Source organism: Microtus pennsylvanicus, chromosome 9 (assembly GCF_037038515.1).
Source record: "Microtus pennsylvanicus isolate mMicPen1 chromosome 9, mMicPen1.hap1, whole genome shotgun sequence".
In the NCBI taxonomy this organism is placed as follows: domain Eukaryota; kingdom Metazoa; phylum Chordata; class Mammalia; order Rodentia; family Cricetidae; genus Microtus; species Microtus pennsylvanicus.
Window position 1 is genome coordinate 56,664,652 of NC_134587.1, and position 22,189 is coordinate 56,686,840.

The window sequence follows — 22,189 nt, forward strand, 5'->3', positions numbered from 1 at the left end:
TCTAGCCATTGTAGTTTAGTTTATCAATTTGACAGGCCCGTATTTATCCAGGGTCTGACCTGGGGGGGGGGTAGGCCAGTGTGTTTCAGGTTATCTGGTTATTATCCAGCCATTCTTTTGTATCAAGCCAATCAATTTCAGGAATTCAGCGTTATATGGGGGAAAAACTACATGGGAAAAGCACAACGCTTTGTAAAGTAACTAGTATGTAATACTTACAAAATAAAACCTCCAGACATAAATTAATACTAGAATGAAATTTTCGAAGGTGTAATTTATCCTCAAATACTAAGCCAGTGTAGCATTATTAATCCTAAAGTGAAACTACTGTTCATCAAAACAAGTGGCCACAACCAAAAAAAAAAAAAAACCAGCATCACTTTATTTTGGCAAAAACACTATGGCGGAGAGAGGGGTTCTACTGAAGTGTTAATTAGAAATGATTTGCTTTGCTGTTCTTTCCAGAACTTAAAAATAATTGAGAAATGACCTAAACAGTACCAGCATCTACAGATACAATGTGGCTAATCTAACAGGGCAGCCACTAATCTCTGAGTACACAGAACTTCTGATTATTACATAAACTCTCCGGGATGGGATGGCAGACAATGTGATTAAAGTAGTTATGGAGATCCCAGTTTACAAAGGATTTTCTGGGCCCTGCGCACACAGCTGCTACAGGCTCCCTGTGTGGACCACCTGCTAAAAAGGCTGACCCCTGAATGAAACAAATCTAATTACTGATGCCTGTTTCAGGACAAGGGACTTGTCCCACAGTTCCCGCACAGGGAAGTAGAACTTGCAAGCCTCTGGTGACCTGCCTGCTACATCTCACCCAGAGAAACTTTACCCTGGAAACGTGAACAAGGGAGGCAGTCCCAGGCACTAAACACTAAAAGGCTCTTTTGTAGTCCTCAGGAAGAGATCTTTCTGATCTCACAGATAGCTTTTCAGCCACATGCTTTCCAAAGGCTTCTTCGAGCCATCCTCGGGAAAACTGTACGACATTTTACTGAGGAGGCCAGGGAGCAGTCACACCGACAGCCAGGCGGGGAGGCCTACTCCTCGGAAATGTAGGCCCTTAGCAACCCTCTCTTCATCCGTGGCTCAAAAAAACTATACTATTAAAGATCAAAGTAGTCATCACTCCCTCTCTAATACGTAGCAAACAGAAGACACGATTCTCCACATGCTAGGCACGCGTAATTCTGCTCTCCCCGCCACCCCAAACAAGTCAGCGTTTCTAATTCTCCCTGCTGCACACCCAAGTAGAGTGGTCACTATGAACATAAAAAAAAAAAATACTTATGTCTCTCTGTTGCTCTGAAGGGTTTCGTGGGAGTTTCTTTAAGCTATATTTAATTTGAAATATAAATATTAAATCCAGACCAGGAAAGGGGGGGAGCAGAAGACAAGAGCCTGTGAGTGAAAGGGCAAAGTGGAGAGAGGCAGACAGCCCGGGGAGGGGGAGGGGCGCGCCCACAGCGAGCATTCGGCAGGGAAGGGTGACCTCTGTAGGCACTGCGAACGAGCGTCAGCAGCAGCCACCACCAGGGCCCCAGCCCGAGCGGCGACGGCGCTCAGGACCCAGCCAGGCGCCTTCCGGCACCAGTAGGTGCCTGTAGATCCCGTGTGGCTGCAAAGATGACACGCCAGGGGAGCAAATACAACACCTTACATTAAAAAAAAAACCCAAAACAAAAAAATTCTATACCAGATCAGATTACACCAAAGACGGCAGGCAGTAACTTTAAAACAAGGGCCTCCTGGCAACATGCAAAAATGTCTGCTTCGGGTCATTTACAGCTGTAAAAATTTTTTTGCCCTTTCGAAGGGGAACGTGTTTGGTCACTTATGTTGGTGAATTCGAAATTTACCACTGGCATCTAAGAGAATAGATGCAATTCTTTGCTTACGGCGTAATTTCCAAATCAATTCGTTCATCTCTACTCTGAAGCCAGCCACCATCCATACGCTCAACTCCAATTAGGCCATTGATTTTGCTTCTAATCTCAAAGGTCTGCCTCCCAGGAGCCAGCCAGCGTCTCCACACTCTTCCAGGGCTGAGTCCAGAATCCCTCACAGCACTTTCTAGCCCTAAGTTGGAAGATGAGGTAATAGGCAGCACTAAGGTGCGGTTACCGGGACCATACCAAAGAAAGAATGGCTAGTATTTTCTAAATCCCGAGCGCACCCTGGGAGCCCAGACCTGAAAGTTAGTCTCAGGCCTGGTTTTCTTCCGGCAGTGCGCTTTGCTAAAAAGCAAGTCTGATCAAGGGACTCCCGACTCCCCAAATGCGAAGGCTGCAGCGTTGACTAGGTAGGGACCCGAGTTTCTCCAAAAGACGTCGTTAAAATTGAGCCAGCTACCCGGACCGCGCCGGGGCTACGCCATCGGTTCCGACGCAAAGGGAGAGGCGGACGTGCGGAGGGCTGGCAGCCCGAGTTCTCCGGCCGAGCCGGAGCACCCCGCGCCCGTTCCGGCTAGCAAGAAGACTCCGAGCCACGCCGGCTCCCAGACTCTGTGGGCTCAGGGTCCCCTCCCCAAAGGGACGTTCCACTGCCCCAGACCCCCGATTTCTGTCGCCTTCCCGCGAGGCCCCGGCCGGTGGCTCCCGCGCTTCTCGAGAGCGCAGCATCTCTGCCTAGCTCCGGAGCCCGCCAGTCGCTGCGCGTCTGTAGCCCCTTTAGTGGCGACATCCTCCGTTCTCCAAAAAGAAGGGAGGGTCGGGTAGCGCCATCAGACACCTTTCCCGACGTGCCACCCGAGTCGCCAGGGCTTTGGGCACCCTCGAGCACTTGAGGTTGGAGCCCCAGGAAGAGGCCCTTGGAGCCGGCGCTCGCTAGTCCAACCGGTCCCCACCTAGAGAAATGTGACGGGGTGGGGGCAGGGGGACAGGAGCCTCAGGTTCTAGAAACAGGCTCCGAGGCCTCCTCCCTCCCGGACCATACGGCGTCCCCCCGGGTACCAGCCAGGGGGTCGGGGAAGAGGAAGGGATCGTGGACACCACTTACTTGGAGTTCGAGGAATTCCAGTAGATAGGCTCTAAAACTATCGATCTGGAGATCGCAGTTCTGCATAAAACCATCAAAAGTCCCCAACAGTACTTCCACACCGAGTCCCTCCTGGACCGGGCCATGGCCATGGCCAAGCAGCTCCCAGTTCTGCGCACTCCGGGTCGCGATGGGACCGGCCACGGGCCGCGACCCCCAATCCTCCGGAGCGGACGCGCCGCGCCGCTCCAGCAGTCGCCGAGGCCAGGTGCGCTTGCCCTGCGCGGCCCTCAGCGCGCGGGGTGGGGTCGAACGCGCGGGGCGCGGCGGCTCGGCGGACTCGGGGCTCCGGGGCGCCGCGCCGGACGCAGCTGGGACGGCCGGCTCCCGTGCGGCTCCAGGGTGCCGGGCCAGCCGCGGAGAGCGGGCGCGGCGGGGGCGCTGGGCTGGGACAAAGGCCCGCAGCGGAGAGGCGAGTCGGCGTGGGGTGGCGGGTGCTGCTCCCTGAGAGGGGCCGCTTGACTATAGATCCAGGGCAGTGGGCAGCGGCCCGGGCAAGTGGGCGCCGCGTCGGCGCGGTTCCATATTCCGGAGCGCAGAGAGAGGAGAGGAGAGAGAGGGAGCCTCCTGAATCCTCGCAGGTCGAGGCCCGCCGAGCAGGCAGGAGGGCACTGAGACCCCCGCGGGCGCCGGACGCGCGCGGGCCTTTGTGTGCGGGGAGGGCGCAGGGACCCGCTATGCGCGCAGCTCCGCGATCCGACCGGCAACGCCGTCCCCGCCGCGGAGAGTCAGCGCGCCGAGCGCGCTGTCAGAGCACTATAAACGCGGGGCCCCGCCCAGTCGCACGCAGCCCATTGGCCTGCTGCTCCGCGAGTGCGCACGGATTGGACAGCACGCCCGTCCGTCCGCCGCCCACCCGACCCCGGGCACCGCGAGGTGGGGCGCCGCTGACAGGTGAGCCCCGCCTCCGGGATGAGCAGCGCTGGGCGCCTAGGACCGCGCACAAGTGGCCCCGTGCGGCTCAGGGGGCAGGGTCAGCCGCCTCAGAGCCACTGGTGCCCGCGCTCCCGGGGTCGCCTTGGCCCGCAGCCGCCGGGGCTGACGAGCGTCGGGAGTCTTACTGCTCTAGCTTGGGTAGAGCGAGGGTCCTGCGAGCGGCGCTACCCCCGGGTGCCGCGCCGAGGCCCTTCGCGGATGCCTTCGAAGCCTCAAATTGAGGGCCTCCTCTGATTCAGGCACCAAGTGATCGGCCAGCCTCGACACAAGTTCAAACTGACTGTGGCGGGGCAGCGCGAACCTTCTAGGCCACCGGCTAGGCAGTGCTAGTCGTCAGCCGCCCATCCCAACCCCGCGCCCCACTCCGTGCGTCCCGCGCCTTCTGCGTTGGCCCGCTCCCCATTTCCGGTCATCTCTCTTGGATGCTCCCCGCTTCCCGCCACCCAAAACTCCACCGCTGACGTCTGAGTAAGTTTTCCTTCACTAGGTCCCGGGAGACCCCTCGACCCCACAGTGGCCGGAAAGTTTGGGGTGACCCGAACGACTATCAGTCAGAGCAGAAGTGGTAGCAGTTCTTTGAGCCGTGCTAGCCCAAGACCGGGTTTGAGAACCTGGATGTCGGTGACTTCCACGGATCCACAGCGCCCACTAGCGCTCACTTTTGCCCCTCTGTATTTAAGAACACGCCTACCCACTACCGGATCAAAATCTAAGGAATGGATGCAATACTCCCAACTCAAAAACACTTGCTTAACGCGCCCCACAGCAGGGACAGCACGGTAGGCAAAAGGCAGAGTCCCATGGACAGTCCACCGTGCGATAAAAATTAAGCACGTGCTCTTAAATGCTGTCTGCCAAGACCAGAATTTCTTCAAACGGGACCAGGCAGCCTTCACACCTATTGAACAGAATTCCCTCCCGGTTAAATATTTAAAAGGGAACATGGCTTTGTTACTGTCTAGCATCTCTCCCTTCTTCATTCTAGGTAACAAACTCGGAACTTTTTAAAAGGTGCTGACTTTCAAGGTTTAATTTAATGTGTACTGTAACCAGAGTTGGTTTGGAAAAACTAAAATCTAAGACCAAAAGACTAGAACACTCACTATGGAATGGGCTCATTCTCCCAAACACAGCTTTAAGAAAGCCTTTTTAGTAATTACTATTTTTATGTAAGCCTGCAAAGTTGTGACCGAGGGTGAGGTACTGAAGTCTGAACCGAGGGACTCCCGATAGGCAAAGAACACACACACAGCACACAGCCAGCCAGCCCTGGGAATAATTGTTTTTTAACTTCATGATGATTCCTGGAAAATTGGCAGCAAGGCTATTTGGACTTTAAAGGAAAAAGAAAAAAAATACTTATTTTAGAAGATTCTACTTAAGGAATTCATAGAAATCTAATGTGAAGTTAACGTTTTAAGTCATGGTTTGAAGGGATTTTCAGTATGTTATGAAATTTAAGTTGTGCCCTCTTAGCTCCCCTTACATCCTCTCTGGTAAACTAAAGAAAGGAAATTTGTAATGTCTGAAAATATCCCAGCTTCCAAAAATACCATTTTCAGTTAGCCAGATACTGACACCCAGCTTTTCACCTTGAGAACAATGTAAATATACTTTTAAAAAGTCACACACAAATATTCCTAGTGTGACTTTCCCCGGTTACCTTCAGTGAGCAGACAGACACCTGTGATCACAAAGGCAGGAATTGCAAACTTAACATTCTGGTTCTCAACTGTTTACCCAGTCATTTTGAAAATTAAAATGTAACCTCAAGCCATTCGTATCTATTGGTACATCTATCATAATCCCGGACAAAAAATGTGATGGGGTTATGTACAAAAGATAATTGTAGAAGGAAATTGTAAAGCACGGCCATCCCAATCAGTGTAATTCCCCTGCCTGGAATCTCATTTTACAAATAAATTCTGGGTTTGTTTTGAAAACAGGACACGACTCTATGCCAAAGGACAAGTACTTCAGCAGAGGAAGTTACCAATTTCTGTAGCTAAGGAAATTTCTCAAGTCAGTAAGACAATCTATTATAAAAGTGAATATAAATGATTTCTTGGAGGCAGCAACACTGAGTTTCTGAAAGGCCAATCTATAAGCCAGCAAAAATATACCTTAGTTAGGCCTTACACCCAATGCTAAACAGTCTGGTCTTCCGACAGCTCTGTAACGTGACCACAATGAAGGATCTTAATCATTGCCTCTTCGATTTGGAGAGGAAATAACACAACCTGCAGATGCTGAAATAAATCCTGTTTCCTAAAGTGAACTAAGCAGTCTGGAGGCCCATCCATCGATGATTCATCAATCAAGCTGTGTCAGGTGCTACGGTGGACATACAAAGCTGGGCTCACTCTACACAAGGTCTCTACTCTGTGAGCTGATCAGATATTTGGTTAAGAACAAAAAGCCAATGTCACTGTAATTTCAAGTCTGGACTCACTGGGACCAGCAGCAAGAAAATGAAGGGAGCCTCTACTTTGAGCTCACAAACCCTTCTGCCCTTCTCACAAAAGGCCCAAGAGAACCTCTGACAAACCAGTCCCATCTGTCAATTAACCAAAGCGAAGGGCCATTGGCTAAGAAAGGAGAACCACGCCACTAGCACATGTGCAGTGAGGACTCTTCCTAGCATGGCAGGTCCTCACCCGTGTTTAACCTGCTGTGTCAAACTGCTGTCATCAACTGCTCTTTAATTTACTGATTTCACTCAAGTTTTTTTTTTTTTTTTAAGTATAAAAAACACCATCATTCCCACATCCTCCGACTACTGATCTGAGGACTGGGGAAAGAACAATGCTCTTTTCAAACTGTATCAATCCAACAATGACTGGAGTATAAAAGATATGTTTCTAATTTGCAGAGCACTCTAACATACAGAAAACAAACACTGGTATTTGTTTTAAAAAGAATGGGGGAAGGTGGTCATCATACCTTGAATCCTCTGTACTCTGCCCAGCTGGTGCTGGTTCACAAATCACCTCCTCTAGTACCATAACCTCACTGTACACCCCACAAGAGGAAGAGCATCCCAATCATGCCAAGCAAGTGGAGACTAGCTACAGAACATGGTGCTGTGCATTAGCCAAGGCAAGCAACATCAGCATGCCAGGTTCCCTCACAACTCACTTCTAAAACCATCAACAGACGTCACAGATGCAAGGGAACCAAAGACCAGTTGAACAGCAGCCGAACAAATGGAAAGATGAGCTATCTTCTGCGGGAGAACACCTATGCCCCCTCCCCGTCTCTGCCCTTCAGCAACACTTGATCAAGTATTCACATGTCCGCTGGAGCAGGTGGTGACTGTGAAGTGCACACATGGCTCCAGCGACAGCAGCATGGAAAACGTTCATTAAGTGACAAACCGAGCATCCTACTCATCTAGGAAAGGAGGCCACACACACACAGGCAGGCCGGCATGTGCACGCGCACACACGGACACAGGCAGGCCGGCATGTGCACGCGCACACACAGACACAGGCAGGCCGGCATGTGCGCGCGCACACACACACAGACACAGGCAGGCCGGCATGTGCGCGCGCACACACACACAGACACAGGCAGGCCGGCATGTGCGCGCACACACACACACAGGCAGGCCGGCATGTGCGCACACACACAGACACACACACAGGCAGGCCGGCATGTGTGCGCGCGCACACACACACACACACACACACACACACACACACAGGCAAGCCGGCATGTGCGCACACACACAGACACACACACAGGCAGGCCGGCATGTGCGCGCGCGCGCACGCACACACACACACACACACACACACACAGGCAGGCTGGCATGTGCACACACACACACACACACACACACAGGCAGGCTGGCATGTGCGCGCGCACACACACACACACACACACACACACACGCAGGCCGGCATGTGCACACACACACACGTTCGCACGCCAGGAACATACACCATTATAATTAATTGACCAAATCGTTATTCCGAACAGCAACAGGCTCATTTGCTGCATCCTAAGGGAAACTATAGTCCTTGCCTAAGGTTCCCTTCCCCTACTTGAAGCATTGAAGAGTCCTCACACCAGGCTAATTTAAAGGTTTAGTTTATACAGTCAAGAATTCTGCAAACTCCACAATATTAAGGGCAATTAACTACAAATGTTAACTACTATAGTAAAAATAAACAGTCAATAGTTAATTCTGTAATGCATCAAAAAATTCAAATAACTCAAGAAAACAAAACTGGGAATTAAAGGCATATTTAGTAAATTAGGGAACATTTGAACTGATAATTGATTGTGAAAAGTCTTAGCTTTTATAATATGTACACAAAAGCAGTGGAAAAAAATGAAGAAACAATTTACTACATTGTTGTAGCACAGTCAAAGGTGGGGTGCATATCATTAACAATGACATCCTCTTTCCTGTAGCCTGGCGGACAGCAGCAGTTACCAAGCACAGGAACAATTCAATACCTAGGAGTCTCCAGCAGCACACACTTGGGAGAAGAAAACCTAATGACAGAATAAAAGGCACGGAAAGGCTGATCAAGTATTTGAGGCCCAGGCTCCTCTTTAGATACAGCGCCTACAACACTAGCAGAGCAGAAGCAGCTTTTGACAAGCACTTCCAAACCCTGGATACACAACCGAGGAACAATGAATCTCAATTGAAATAATTTGACCTAACTTATGTATTATAATCTATTCAGGTAAAGAAGCAAACGTGTATTTAGAGTGCTAGGCATTTTGTTTACTAAAACCTTGCCATAACCTCATGCCTACTTAAAATTCTAACATTCTTCTTTACCGTATCGAAGAGTTGATTTTCCAAAGCATGCAAACACAAAATAATCTACCATTTCATCATCTCAGGCAACATTTCCAATGTTAAACTATGATAGGACTGTCTCTAGGGACTGGGTTCTCCACTATATCATGCCTATGCACCTCTGATAGCATTTTATAGCCTTTCCTTGAGTGTTTAACACTAGTAAACTTCAACAAATCAAAAAAAATTAAATGAGGAAGAATCTACTGAATAAAAACCCAGCATTATCTCTAAGTTTCCACATGCAAAAATGCCCAAACAAACAAAAGTTAATTTAAATGTGCTTATCCTCCAAATAAACATGCAAAATGAAGGTTATTTTAGTCATTCTGAACATAAAAAAAACAAGTTCTATCTGATAGTCCACCCTAAAAGTCATCTAATATTCCATAAATTTTAAAAACATACTTTCTAGTGTTAATTAAGTATAATTTGCGGCAATAATATTTATTTTCTATAACAGAGGCACAGGTTTAGGATTTTTCAAAGATAATACTTGATGTTTGAACTCTTATCAGCATATAGTGTCTGTAAAAATAGCCAGTAGTACTAATTCACAAGTTTATTTATTCAGTGGACATAGAAACCTTGTGGAAAATATAAACGAGGGGAAATCTAGTACAGTTCCAAGGCTTCTAAAAGTAAACCACCCTTTAGACTTAACACAACTTAAAAAAAAATTGCTTAAACATATGAATTTAAGACTTTACTTTATTCAGCAAAATCATTTATTTACAGTGGGGAATGCTGGTTTGACTTGTCAATGAAAGAAACAAAAGTCCAACAGAGACAATACTGCACTGCAGGTGCTTCTGTAGCAGGTGAGCAACTGTTATCCTTACCTGTTATCGGGAACACCAAGAGCCACAGCATCACAAGGACACTGCTGTAACACACACCACACAGCTCCAGCACAACCCTGGGGATTTTGCAATGCAATTACCAACTTTTTCTTTTTTTATAAATGTATAAAAAAACAAAAAGTCAGCAACACCAGCATTAGGACGTAGTAAACAGAGTATAACCCCGAAGTCAGTGGTCAGTGAACACCTTACCAGACCAGCTAGTCACCACGTGACCTGCTCTATGGCAGACCACCAACCAGTACAGAATCCCAACAGGTGAAAAATACACCACTTCTAAAAAACAGCAATGATCTGATAAGGATTTGACGTAATGGAGGAGAGGGAAAAATAAAGGGATTGCAGAGCATAGCCCCTATTAGAACAAGCTAACTTTCCAGATTCTCCAATTAAAAAAAATAAACAAACAAAAACAAAAAACCACTTCAACATGAAGCTACAATACGAAGTTTTTTCATTTTCCTTTGTAAAAAGTTCAGAGTTTGCCGCTCAGTCCTGGGTTTTTAGCGAGAAGGACAGTTTTGGCCTGGACTTCCCCTTGCCCAGGATAATTTTTTGTTCTTCTTTTTGTTGACGTTGTCGTTCTTGTTCTAGTTTCATCCTTTCCTCATGAATCTTTCTTTGTTCTTCAACAATTCTCAACTGTTCTTCAGCCTAAAAGTTAAAGTAAGAACAACATCTGTCATTCCTTTCTCTCAGTATCTTCGGTTACCAGGTCACAATCTACAACCTACATACACCAGGAAAGACTTCCTTAATTAACTCTACATATTTCACCTATTTCAAGTTTATGAAAATCGAATTTTATGGACTTCATGCCTTGAGCATAGACTTGATTCTGTCTTTATATTTATTACCAAGAGTAACAGTTATCTAAAGCAAAGGCACAGACTTAGTCCCGGGGTACATTATCTACCCAATCAATGTATTTATAATTAGATAGACATACACAAGAACTGTAGTTAAAAATTTCCACTTTATTGTATACTCAATAGTAACCAAGAATTTACCCAGGTGGTGGTGGTGGCGCACATCTTTAATCCCAGTACTCAAGAAGTAGAGGCAGGTAAACCTCTGAGTTCAAGGCCAGCCTTATTTACAGAATGACTTCCAGGATACCCAGAGAAATCCTGTCTCAGAAAATTAAAAAGGAATTTTTCTATGTCTCAATTTCTTGGGAGAGAGAAAAAAAAGTACCAAATGTTTTGACCTGATTATAAAATGCTATTTTAATTTCACATTGCCTACAGTATCAATTCCTGAAGTCCCTTTATTGCCTTTAATCTCAAGCAATTGGCTTTTCCTCTCTACAGGAAATGCCCCTGGCTACCATGAAAAGTAAAGCTATTCTCACAACTCATCAGGACTCCCCTCCTGACCTTCCGAAGACCATGTACACCTCTATTCTCAGGGGTCATCTCTGCCTTTCTTCTTATTATTAGAGTGGGACTAGTACCCAGAGAGTTCAGGATGGGACAAAGCGTGACAACTGCACAACAGAGTCAGTCACCCTCCCTGAACCTAAGCAACACCGTTAGTAAGAAAGGCTGTTTTAACTCCTGAATGTCTGTCAGTCACCACCACATCCTCCCATTTTTACTGTGATCTAAAACTTGCACTTTGTCCTTCCTGCCTTCCTGCTCAAAGTTACATTTGAAGTCACTGCTTCTTTCTCCTTGTTTTACTTAAACTGTTAATCAACACTGAACCCACAACTGTCTCCTCCAGTCTCGATGTCCTCTCCCCACAGTCAACAGTCTCCACATGTCCTCACTTCTCTGCTGCAAATGAGGCTAGGCTGGAGGCCTATAAGGGACTATGATGTTGTGGGACACATGCGAAACGATGTCACCTGAGTATCGAAATGGACAGAGCCATGGGGTAGGAAGGCAGACAGGTGGAGGTACAGCCCAGAGTCCTGTAAAACCTTTGCAGCAGCCTGGTAAACATGGTGCCCCTCACCCCAACTCTACAGACTTCAGATTTATTTTTTTCTGCTCTTTCTTAAAAATAAGTCCATCCTTTCTGAGGGTCGAATTCTTTTCCCCCTTTTCTAACCTTGAAAATTATTTATTTATTTAGTGGGTGGAGAACACCACAGCATGACTGCACAAGTCAGAAGACATCTTATAGGCATCCGTTTTTTCTTTCTATCATGTGGGATCTGGAGATCAAACAGACCCAGGCCATCAAGCTTCATGATTAAGCACTTTACCCGCCGAGCCATCTTCTGGCCAATCCCTGCCCCCACTGTTTACTTGAATCTTACACATAAGCAAAGACTCCAACTCAAGTGGCCTGCTAGGAGCTCTGTCCTGTCCTCCCCGCACAATAATCTATCAGCTGTTCAAGACCAAGGTGTCCATTCTTTTATTCTCTCTCTGGCTTTAAAGTATTTTCAATTCTGCTGTCACCATGCCTGTTCCCTGTGTACCTAAAATGGTGAGACTGCTCCCAATGTACACAGTACTAAGAGATCCCTTTGCCTTCAAATGTCCAGTGATTTCTATAGGAAATGAAAATTCCAACTGAACTTCCAAAATTACTCTGCTCTGCAAGCGGCCAGACTGCCACTAAACCCTACCTACACAACACTTCCAAGCACCACCTTCCCTAGCTTTACTAATGATCACAACAGCAAAAGAATGAGATATCTGAGGCTGAGGAGACGGCTCCTTGGATAAAATGTTTGGTAAGGACTGCCACTCAGATAATCAAAACCCACACATAGATGCCAAGCAGGTGTGGAGGCAATCCACAAGCTGCTCCTGGACCACTGAGTTAAGTCACACCATGTCAACTTCAGACCTTTACCTTGTACATGTGCATACACCCCCATCACTTCTAAAACTTAAAGCTAGCTGGATGGCAGTGGTACACACCTTTAATCCCAGTACTTGTGAAGCAGAGGCAGGTGGATCTCTGTAAAATTAGAAGCCAGCCTGGTCTACAAAGTGAATCCAAGAGTAGCCAGAGCTACAGAGAAACCCTGCCTCAAAAAGACGAACAAACAAGCAAGCAAACAAAACCTTTATGCCAACTATCCACATCAAACCATGTGCTTGGGGTGCCAGCACTAGATACTGAACAAAGGTGCACTTGGGAAACCTTTGGCAATGTAAACACAGGCTTACTCCTATCCACTTGACCCTAGTAAAGCCTTAGGACTGTTCGAGCTGAGAGTCAAAAGGACAGCCTCAATACATGAAAGCTCACTGACATCACAGATGCAATTCCGATCCCATCAAAGCTTCCTGAAGAGCAGTCTGATTCATCAAAACTACCTTTATAATAAATCAATTCAACCATTTCAGTTCCTGAAATTTCTTTCATGAATACACCTGTAAACATGCAAAATTTTTCATTACTGTGTGTGTGCAGCCGGTTAAAAGTCATGATGCTCTCCTCAATGGTTTCTTCACCTTGCTTTTGGGACTGCCTCTCACTGGCTCTGTAGCTAGAGAGGCTGGGCTACCATGGCTAGCCAACAGACTCAAGGATAGTTCTTGTCCTTATCTCCCTGGCTGAGATTACAATTGTGTTGTAGGACACGCGCTGTGCACTTGGGTAACATTCGGGTCTTCACATTTACGCAGCAAGCTCTTTTCTGACTAAGCCATCTTCCTAGACTCCCAGATTCTTATTTCTACAGGGGTATTTATTTTATTTTAACAATTTGGAAAAGGAAATGATGAAGGCTAAATAATCTATACAAGATCTTTAAAAAAACAAAGCAGGTGGCCTGAGAAATGCTTAGCAGTAAGAGCAGCGGCTACTTTTCCAGGATTCAGGTTCAGTTCCCAGTACCTATGACTCGAGTCTCAGAGGACTTGGACAATAAACCCATGTGGTGCACAGACACATTCAGGCAAACATTCATGTAGATAAACAGAGTATTTTTCAAACGCAACAACAACAAAACAAAAACAGGGGAGAAAGTTCTGGGGGTAAAGTGCTCACTGTGCAAACACGAGGGTCTCGTGTTACAAAGTTGGGCTCAGTGACTAGCCCACATCAGCACCGTGCTGGGCAGTCATCGTCTATCCAAAATGGTTAGTACCACATTCACCGAGTCATCCTGTCTCACAGTGATAGAAGGACTTACGTAAGATACCCAGTGTTGACCTCTGGCTTCCATGTGCTCCCCCCAAAACAATATACAGAGAAATAAAAAAAATAAAAGGGCCTGCACATTCTGAAACAGAACTCTTCAATATATATTAGGTGAAAAAGGAAAATAGCAAATAGCAGCAATGGATCTTACTTTTGTGTTTTTGTGTAATCAAGAGAGAATAAAACTACAACATATCCATATGCTAAACACGCATTTCAAAAACTCTGGAAAAACAAACAAAGAAAAAATAACTGAAGTCACCTTTGAAAGTAAAGGATGGAGCCAGGTGGTGGTGGCACATGTCTTTAAATTCCAGCAATTGGAAGGCAGAGGCAGGTGGATCTCTGAGTTAGAGGCTAACCTAGTCCAAAAGAAAGAAGGAGTTCCAGGACAGGCTCCAAAGCTACAGAGAAACCCTGTCTCAAAAAACAACATAAATAAATAAATAAAATAAAATAAAAAAAGAAAGTAGAGGATGGGAAGTAGACAAATGAGGTAAGGCATGAAATTAGCTTTGCTTAATAACCAAGCAAAACAGAACTTTAAATGTAATCACATTAAACAAGCAAAAATTCAGCAGCCAAAGTTGGTCTTTAATACTACACTGGGCTCGAGTCTCAGCTGCAGTAGGAACTGCTGCACTAGGAGGGCTGGCTGCACGGCCCGGGCATCACCTAGTAATGGACTATCTCTAGCTACAAGCACAGACAGCTAGAAGCCTTACTGTTCAGTGGATTAGCACATAAGCCCATGTATTTACATTTGTTCTTTATTCTAGTGCAGTTAGCTGCACATTTCTTGATAAATTTACACCATCTCTCACTTTTAATACCCAGGCTCACCAGTGATGGAAAACTAATTTGTCATCCATATATCTGTCAGCCTGGTGTCAATCCAACACCTTACTTGCTAGCTATTTCCTAAGTCCTGACTTCCCACCCCAGTAGACACCTCTTGTCCTCTCCTCTCCCTCGTGCCCCGCGTGATGAGAACTGTAGTATCTGCATAGGGAAAAGAGGAGCACAATATGCTGCTTATTCACAAGGGTTATTCTGTGTACACCGGAGAGGCCAACAAGATTAGTGTCTACTACACTACAGACCACTGTTTCTGGCCATTATGCCTAGAACTCTGCATCTCATACCCTCGAGTGGCTGGTGAAAAGTCAGAAAACTAAAAGGATCTGTTTCCATGTAGGGCCTGGCTGCTCCTCCCAGCATCTTAGATACCATCTAGTTTACCACAGCCTGCCACAACATAATCAATCAGTATTCTCCTTCGTGGACTTTCTAACCTCTTTAACAATCTAAAGAAAGAAAACACTTTTTATGGTAGTGATTAAAAGGACAAGGGGTAAGAAAATGGAGAACTACAGCCACAGGCACCGTGCCACTCAGAAATGTGGACTCCCACTGTAAGCCCTCTAAGAAACAAGGCCTGACCAGCTCTGCCATTTCTAAGTCTAATGACTTCATTTATTTTCCTTCCTGGAACATATATACTAATGCATACCTTGTTTTCACAATAAAAAAGGAAATGTTTTAAAAGTAATTAGTGCCACAAACAGTAGGGCACACCAGCACTTATGGGGTAGAGACAAGAGAATCATGAATTCAAAGTCATCCTCAGTTACAAGACCCTGCTACAAAAACATAAATTTAAAATGTTTTAAAATTCAATATATTGGACTGGGCGGTGGTGGCAAATGCCTTTAATCCCACACTCAGGAGGCAGAAGCAGGCCAACCTGGTCCACAAGAGCTAGTTCCAGGACAGCTACCCTGTCTCAAAAAACAAAAATCAAAACAAAATATTTAATCTGTTGGTCAAACTTCATTATACTTTTCTCTAAGTTTTCATGTTCAAACTTTAAAGGAACAAAAGAGAAAAAACAAAAACATAGGTGGGCATTGGGTGGCACACTCTTGTGGTCCAGCACCTAGGAAGCTGAGGTCAACTGCAGAGCTGCAAGCTGAGAGCCGACCTGCACACGGGTAAGGAGCCACAAGCACCAGTACCCGCGTTAAATACTGACTTTATCTTCCTGAGGAAAACATGCTCCAAATCCACTCTACAGAGATCACTTGTTACCATCTAAAGAGGATTGATGTCCACTGCTTCACTAACCTTGCTTCTCAATTTTAATTACTTATAAACTCCTCAGTCATTTTCAAACTTCAATTTAGATACCTTAGGGATATTTTGTGTTGCTCAAGAAGAGGGTTGGGTGGCATTTGAGGAACAGTCTCACAGTTTCAGCAACACTCACTGCTCTGTACACTGAACCCAGCTCCCCCCCACCCCAAAATGGTGCCTTCAGGATTTCCTTTTGATTTTATGTTCTAAAATTTCAAATTAAGGTCTGGAGATGGCTCAGCAGTTAAGAGCACTTGTTTGTTACTCTTGTAGAGGGCCCAGGTTTGATTTCCAGCACCAACATGGTTCACAACCATGTTGTTCATAACCCTTCATAAGTTCAGTTCCAGGGGATCTAAAACCCTCTTCTGACTCCATACACCAAGCACACATCGTACACATAGATACATGCATATAAAAGATGAAAAAATTTAGTAAATATTAAAAATAAGATACAATTTCATATTTAAAAGGCAAAAATCTCTATACTATATATAATGAGGCTCTTTTTCATCTTCTATATCCCAAATTCTTTCTCTTGGGAGAACTTTTTTGTGTGTATTGTTCATTCATTTCCCTTTGAATGACTGCAGTTTCCTTCAATGCCTAGAGTTCCCAGGCACTGGGTTCCCGCTATGCCCCACTCAGCAAGTTTATCAATTCTCTCTAACGTATCTAAGTGCAACAGTGCATATGAGCCTGTCTTCTCACATTCTGTTTCTGTTCAAGCCACTCCATGCAATATCAAACTCTTGCCTTTTATACTGTTTTCCCAAACACAGCAACAAAAGGTCACAAACCAGTGTTTCTTCCCTCACACAGGAAACCCATCCCTCATCCTGATTTCCTAGTCAATCCATATTCAATTCCTCACACGTCTGACGCCATCTCCTGAAATGTACATGCACAGCACTATGACCTATTCTGGTACTGGAGCATTCTATCCTTAGGGTGCCCTGTTGTTCTTTTCAACTGTTATGTGCGGTGTCCTTTTCGGTCCCAACCTCCCTCTGACTATGCGTATCTTAGTCCCTTCCTGCAGGAACACTACAACAGTGAGGAATAAGTTCTCAGAGCTCTACCTCCTAAGACAGGAGCAAACACGTAAAGGACTTCACTGAAAAGAAGCATTCAAACAGCAGCAATCTCCAAAAAGCTGTCTAGATGCCAAACCTTCATTCTATACCAAGTTCTGTGTATTTTGTGTATACGAATGTTTTCATAGCACATATGTATGTGCACCGTGAATAATTGGTACCCACAGAGCTCAGAGGGTACTGGATACCCTAGGATTGCAGTTACAGGGTATTGTAAGCTGGCAGGAATTGAACCTGGATCCTCTGCATATGCGACAACTGCTCTAACTACGGAGCCAACTCTTCTGGTCCCTTCTGTGATTAGTTTTTGCAATATAGATAGACTGAGATTCTCTCAAATAGCCAAGTGAACTACTTCCTTTTAAACTTTATTTTATTCTCTAGCCCCCTTTTACTGCTTCACTATAGAGACTGAGAATCCCCGAGTCTGACCTTTCACATAGCTGTAGGCCATAACCGAGCTAGCTACGGACATCTTCCCTCCAGTTTCAACCACAGGTTTGAATGTGTTTCAGAGCACTAAAGAAGCACTTGTAAATGACCAGTATTTCTGGAGGTTAAAAACAACACTGTGTTTTCTGACATGTGCCTCAGCATCATCCAGTTTCTTCACAATTTCAAACCCACAATCACAAAGGAAGTTCAAAGCAGAATTTTATTCCAGAGCCTGAAAGTCTGAACTCAGCATGTTAGCAGGGCTCAGTTCCCTTGGAACCATCGAAGGAGGCCCTTGAAATGCTGCTGGCTTCAGGTGCCTCCAGGAAGACCATCTTCAGACCGCAATCTTAAACCTCACCTTTCCTGGAGACATGTCTCTTTAGTATGTAGCTCTGGCTGCTCTGGAACTTGCTACCTACACTAGGATATTCTCTAACCCAGCTGGTATAAAGGAGTGCATCACCATGCCTGGGGAAAGACATTTTGGAATCTCATTCTGCTCTGTTCTTAGCTTCTCTGATTTATGTTATAGTCTGCCTTACTCTTAAAGAGCACATGTGGTGATAGTCAAGAAATAATTGTGATTAAAGTCTCCTTCTCAAGATACCTCAATCACACCTGCAAAAAACACTCCTCACTTTTTGACCATACAGAGAAACACCTGAAAATTCTAGGAATTAAGTATGGGGGAGAGGCTGTAACGTGCTCAGTCTACACCAAGCGTTTTTAAAACCAGAACAAACAAACCTACATTTTCCTGAGAAGCTCCTCTCAACTGCACACTGAGCACTATTTATACTCAAGTACGTACACCTCAAGTTCAGACACTGCACTTCCAACCTCTCAGCGATGAACTCACACCACCAAGTGACCCATCTCAGTATCAGACCTGTCAACTTACAGTTTGCAGTGACTTCAAATCCTGAACATCCATCCACCTACTCGAAATCCATCAGCATTCTAATGACTTCTAGCTGCAGTGATGCGGAGACGGCTCAGGTCAATCTCTACACTGCAGGACACTAGGCAGACAGGCACAGGTGGAGGCTGCATCTCTTACTGGTAACTTAGTCAGAACACATCCCTCCACAGCAATATCTAAACTCTACTGGTGGCAACATGCCTCTAACACTGCATTAGGGAAGTGAAATAGAAGAGTTACCAGGAGTTCAAGTCCAGCCTGAGCTACAGAGTCAGTCTAGGCACTAACGAAGCTAGGCTACAAAGTTGAGACCCAAAACTAAACAAAATTCTGCTTCCTTTTCATGATTCATATACTTCTGTACCATCCCTGGCATTTTCAAAGACACACTATACAAAACCTGAAGAAAACAGCCTCCAAAATTTAAGTGCTTCTAGAAAAAGTAAATGGGCTGGGAGATAGCTCAGCATGGAAGGCACATATCCAGCACCCATGTAGACATGGTCCTGGTGGTATGCATGCACCGCAAACCTGTGAACTGGAATTGAGGGTGGAGACCTCTGGCCCGTCAGTCTGCTGAAATGATAAGCTCCAGGTTCAGTGAAACCACACCTCAACAAATAAATAAATTAATAAGTAAATAAATGAGGGGGGAGAGACTGAGGGAAACACCAGACACCAACCTCAGGCCTCCACATGTATGTGCATACACATCAAAAACACAAAGGAAATTAAAACCCTGCATTAATAATCCTTAAACTACTGTAAGGCAACTGGCTGTCAATTCAAGTTTAAAAACTAGGAGTGTACCTGCTCAGTGAAGGCAGTCCACATGTGGATTATGTGATTTTATCAAATATGTGTTACTTGTTTGGTTATGTTACAGAGAAACGTATCTTGACACATTATTTGGAAAAGATTGAGCAAGAACTGTGCAGATTCGCGTTAACAGAAACCTCCACGCACTCCACCTGACTAAATCTAGCACATTCCTTTTTGGTCCCCACTCAACTCCAGATTCAACTGCTACCCTAACAGGGCCTACTTAAAGTGTTCAAAAGGATGCCTTAGTGTACTTGCCTGGACAGCTTTCCTTCTATGCCATAAAGAAGGAATGCATCACTTACAACATGTGTAACTGAGGAAGGTGTAAAGTTATGCTTGGAAATAATAACTAAAGATAGCTATTCTTAACACACTGACTCAATCTTAAAAGATACAAATATGCTCTTTGTGAGCAAATGTCCATCTCTAAGAGACAACAGTTTTTATCTGGCTACTTTGTACATCATGTCTCCTGTTCAGAAGTTCTTTGTCTGCAAAAAACTCACCTGGCTCCAGCTGTCACTCTTAGTGACCATAAAAGAAAGCACTGTGTGCGAATGGAATTTCCATGAGTAAGTTTTATAGAGTAAATTTCTAGAAGCAGAATTTAAAGTCTGGGGTATATACAGATATTTAAGCAGTTTCTGAAACTTGTTACTCCCATCTAAATCCACAGGATCTCAGAGTGCTTTCACCATACTCTTATCTTTCAACAGGATACTTCCTAAAGAATGGAAAACTAATTTAGAACAGGACCTCAACAGAATGGGGAAAAAGATTTTGTTTCCACAGATGTTGGGATCTATTTTCTAGGAATTACAGTAGCTAATTCCTCATGCCATATGTAATAATTCTGCATGTTTCTGGGTCCTTATCTGGAAGCTGGTCTTTATCAGTTTTCTGTTACTGAGAACTGTCTGTGGCAGGGGCACTATGTCCTCAAAGCACCCTCCTGCCTGGCCGGTCTCTGCTGTCACACACCCTTCTTGGCATGCATCACATCTGCTCACTACTGTCTCTAACGCCTACTACTATTTCTCCACTGTCTCAGAGACTTCGTCCCCTCCTCACCTCAAGGCCTTGGCCATTTCACTTCTTCACACTCTCATGAGAGTCCTACTTCAAAGAGACATCTCTTGGAAGGCCTTTGTATACATACCACTCCATCACAATTAGGTCAATCATAAACTACCATCCACACCATTTAAACATTCCTGTAGAATTAACTTTTCTTAGAACAGTCCATGTCTCTACAATAAACACTAATAATTTACAAGAATGTAATTCCTTATCTACTTTCCAAACAACTTTTGTGAACAGACTTTAGTGCAGTTGCCTTTGGCCACTTAGGTACAATGTTTCCTATGCTTTGTTTGCCATTATAACACACAGTACATAAAACTGCTGTTCCAGCCAGGCAACTAGCACAGCATTGTCTACAATACACTGCTGCTTCACCTTCCCTTTGACTGATTTGTCCTCAGTTCGACTGAATTTTAATGTTTTATATCAGATTTCCCAGTAAACAAAGAGCAAGGGAAATGAAAGGAACAATATCCAAAGAGCTTTAATATTCAACCTGCCACCATCTTCACATCCAATTCATCTTCTGACTCCCTCATAAAGGACATTCCACTTTCCACATACAAAATTGCCTTCAATTCAGTCATTTCTTAGGCTCCCAACCCAAATGACCTAAATCTACCTGGGGTGTTTATGAGTTTCTAGAAGTCCAACTTCTCTACCTAAGGCACCCATTCACTGAATTTCAATGATGTCATCCCTAGTCTATCAGCAGACTTCATTTTCTTTTAAAGTAGAGATGTGAGGAAACAGGATAAAAAAACAAAAATTGGCCATTACGCACAACCTGAGAAATAGTCTTGTAGACTATGATCAATCTTCCCACCACCACCACCCTCCAAAAAGAAACAAGTTTATTTTCCGTAGATGCACTAGTACCTGATAGGAGACACAAGGTGAGGGTATCAAGGCCACCACCAGTCAAAGTTAACACATCCATCTAACCCTTCTACCATGTCCTCATAGACCTAGATCACTAACATACTTCTCTTCTGAAGTGTTTGTCACAAACCAGACTTTATTTACCCTTCAAAGTTCAACCACCCAAACCTGAAATAAGACTGTCCTCCTCCTTCTACCTGTAGTGGCATATACTCTTGTCCCACCCAGGCCCTAGGACAAGCTCCCCTGTGTGTTCTTCTCAATAGTCAGTTTTCAAGGAGAAATTATGTGACATAACTTGCTCTTCCCCTAAACAACAAGTCTCAGCAGCAAAGACCTCTGTTGGTCTTGATACTGCTACTGCATTAGAATCAGACTTTCCTAGAATCTCTAAGTTGTATCTATACTCGTGGGTTACTGTCTTGGAAGTTCTGAACCACTTATGCTCATAGTCTCTCCTCACACTGGCAGATTATATTTTAAATTTGCCTACACCTTTTATAGCACAATGATATAATTAGTTTATAGTCTGTGTACTTCTGTTGAGGTAGTAAATTAGAAACATGAGATAAAATGTGTGAACTGCGGTGGAGCACACCTGGAATCCCAGCACATAGGTTCAGGAATCCAAAGCCAGCCTAGATTATAGGAGATCTGTGGCACGAGAGGGGGACAATCAGACTGCATTTAAGCAGTCTTCCTTCTGTCTAGTGAAGAGTAAGGCCAGGGTTGAAGACATTGGGGGCAGGGAGAGTAAACCTCCCCCCAAAATGTTTTAAACCACTGAAAATTTTAATTCTCTCCAAATTAGAGATTAAAATATCGCCAATTCTACCACTCTTTACCTCAACCTCAAGGTCCTTGAAGCAATCTTGAGAATCTTCACAAAGCCCAATTACTCAGCACAAATCCACATACTCTGAAGACCCTGCATGATGCCTCCCAAATCCACAGCACTCACCAGTTTGGCCTGTGCTTCTGCGATTTTCCGGTTATTTTCTTCTAATATCCGCTCCAG

At 45.0% G+C, this 22,189-nt stretch overlaps 2 protein-coding genes across 3 annotated transcripts in view; both read right to left on the bottom strand.

The window, feature by feature from the left end:
* The window catches only part of Efnb2 (ephrin B2), a 43,119-nt gene extending 39,341 nt beyond the window's left edge, over positions 1 to 3,778 (bottom strand). Inside the window, exon 1 of the mRNA XM_075986123.1 lies at positions 3,016 to 3,778. Coding sequence (XP_075842238.1) covers positions 3,016 to 3,146 — 131 coding nt within the window. The 5' untranslated portion in view covers positions 3,147 to 3,778. The remainder of the gene's footprint in view (positions 1 to 3,015) is intronic.
* Positions 3,779 to 9,505: 5,727 nt separating this feature from the next.
* Arglu1 (arginine and glutamate rich 1) overlaps positions 9,506 to 22,189 on the bottom strand; it is a 21,561-nt gene continuing 8,877 nt past the window's right edge. Inside the window, exons 3-4 of one of the 2 annotated variants that reach the window (XM_075986124.1) lie at positions 22,133 to 22,189; positions 9,506 to 10,329 (exon numbers count right to left, since the gene is read on the bottom strand). The exon at positions 22,133 to 22,189 is cut by the window's right edge and continues 27 nt beyond it. In XM_075986124.1, coding sequence (XP_075842239.1) covers positions 10,165 to 10,329; positions 22,133 to 22,189 — 222 coding nt within the window. In that variant the 3' untranslated portion in view covers positions 9,506 to 10,164. The remainder of the gene's footprint in view (positions 10,330 to 22,132) is intronic. The other variant, XR_012911837.1, reaches the window with a different exon arrangement.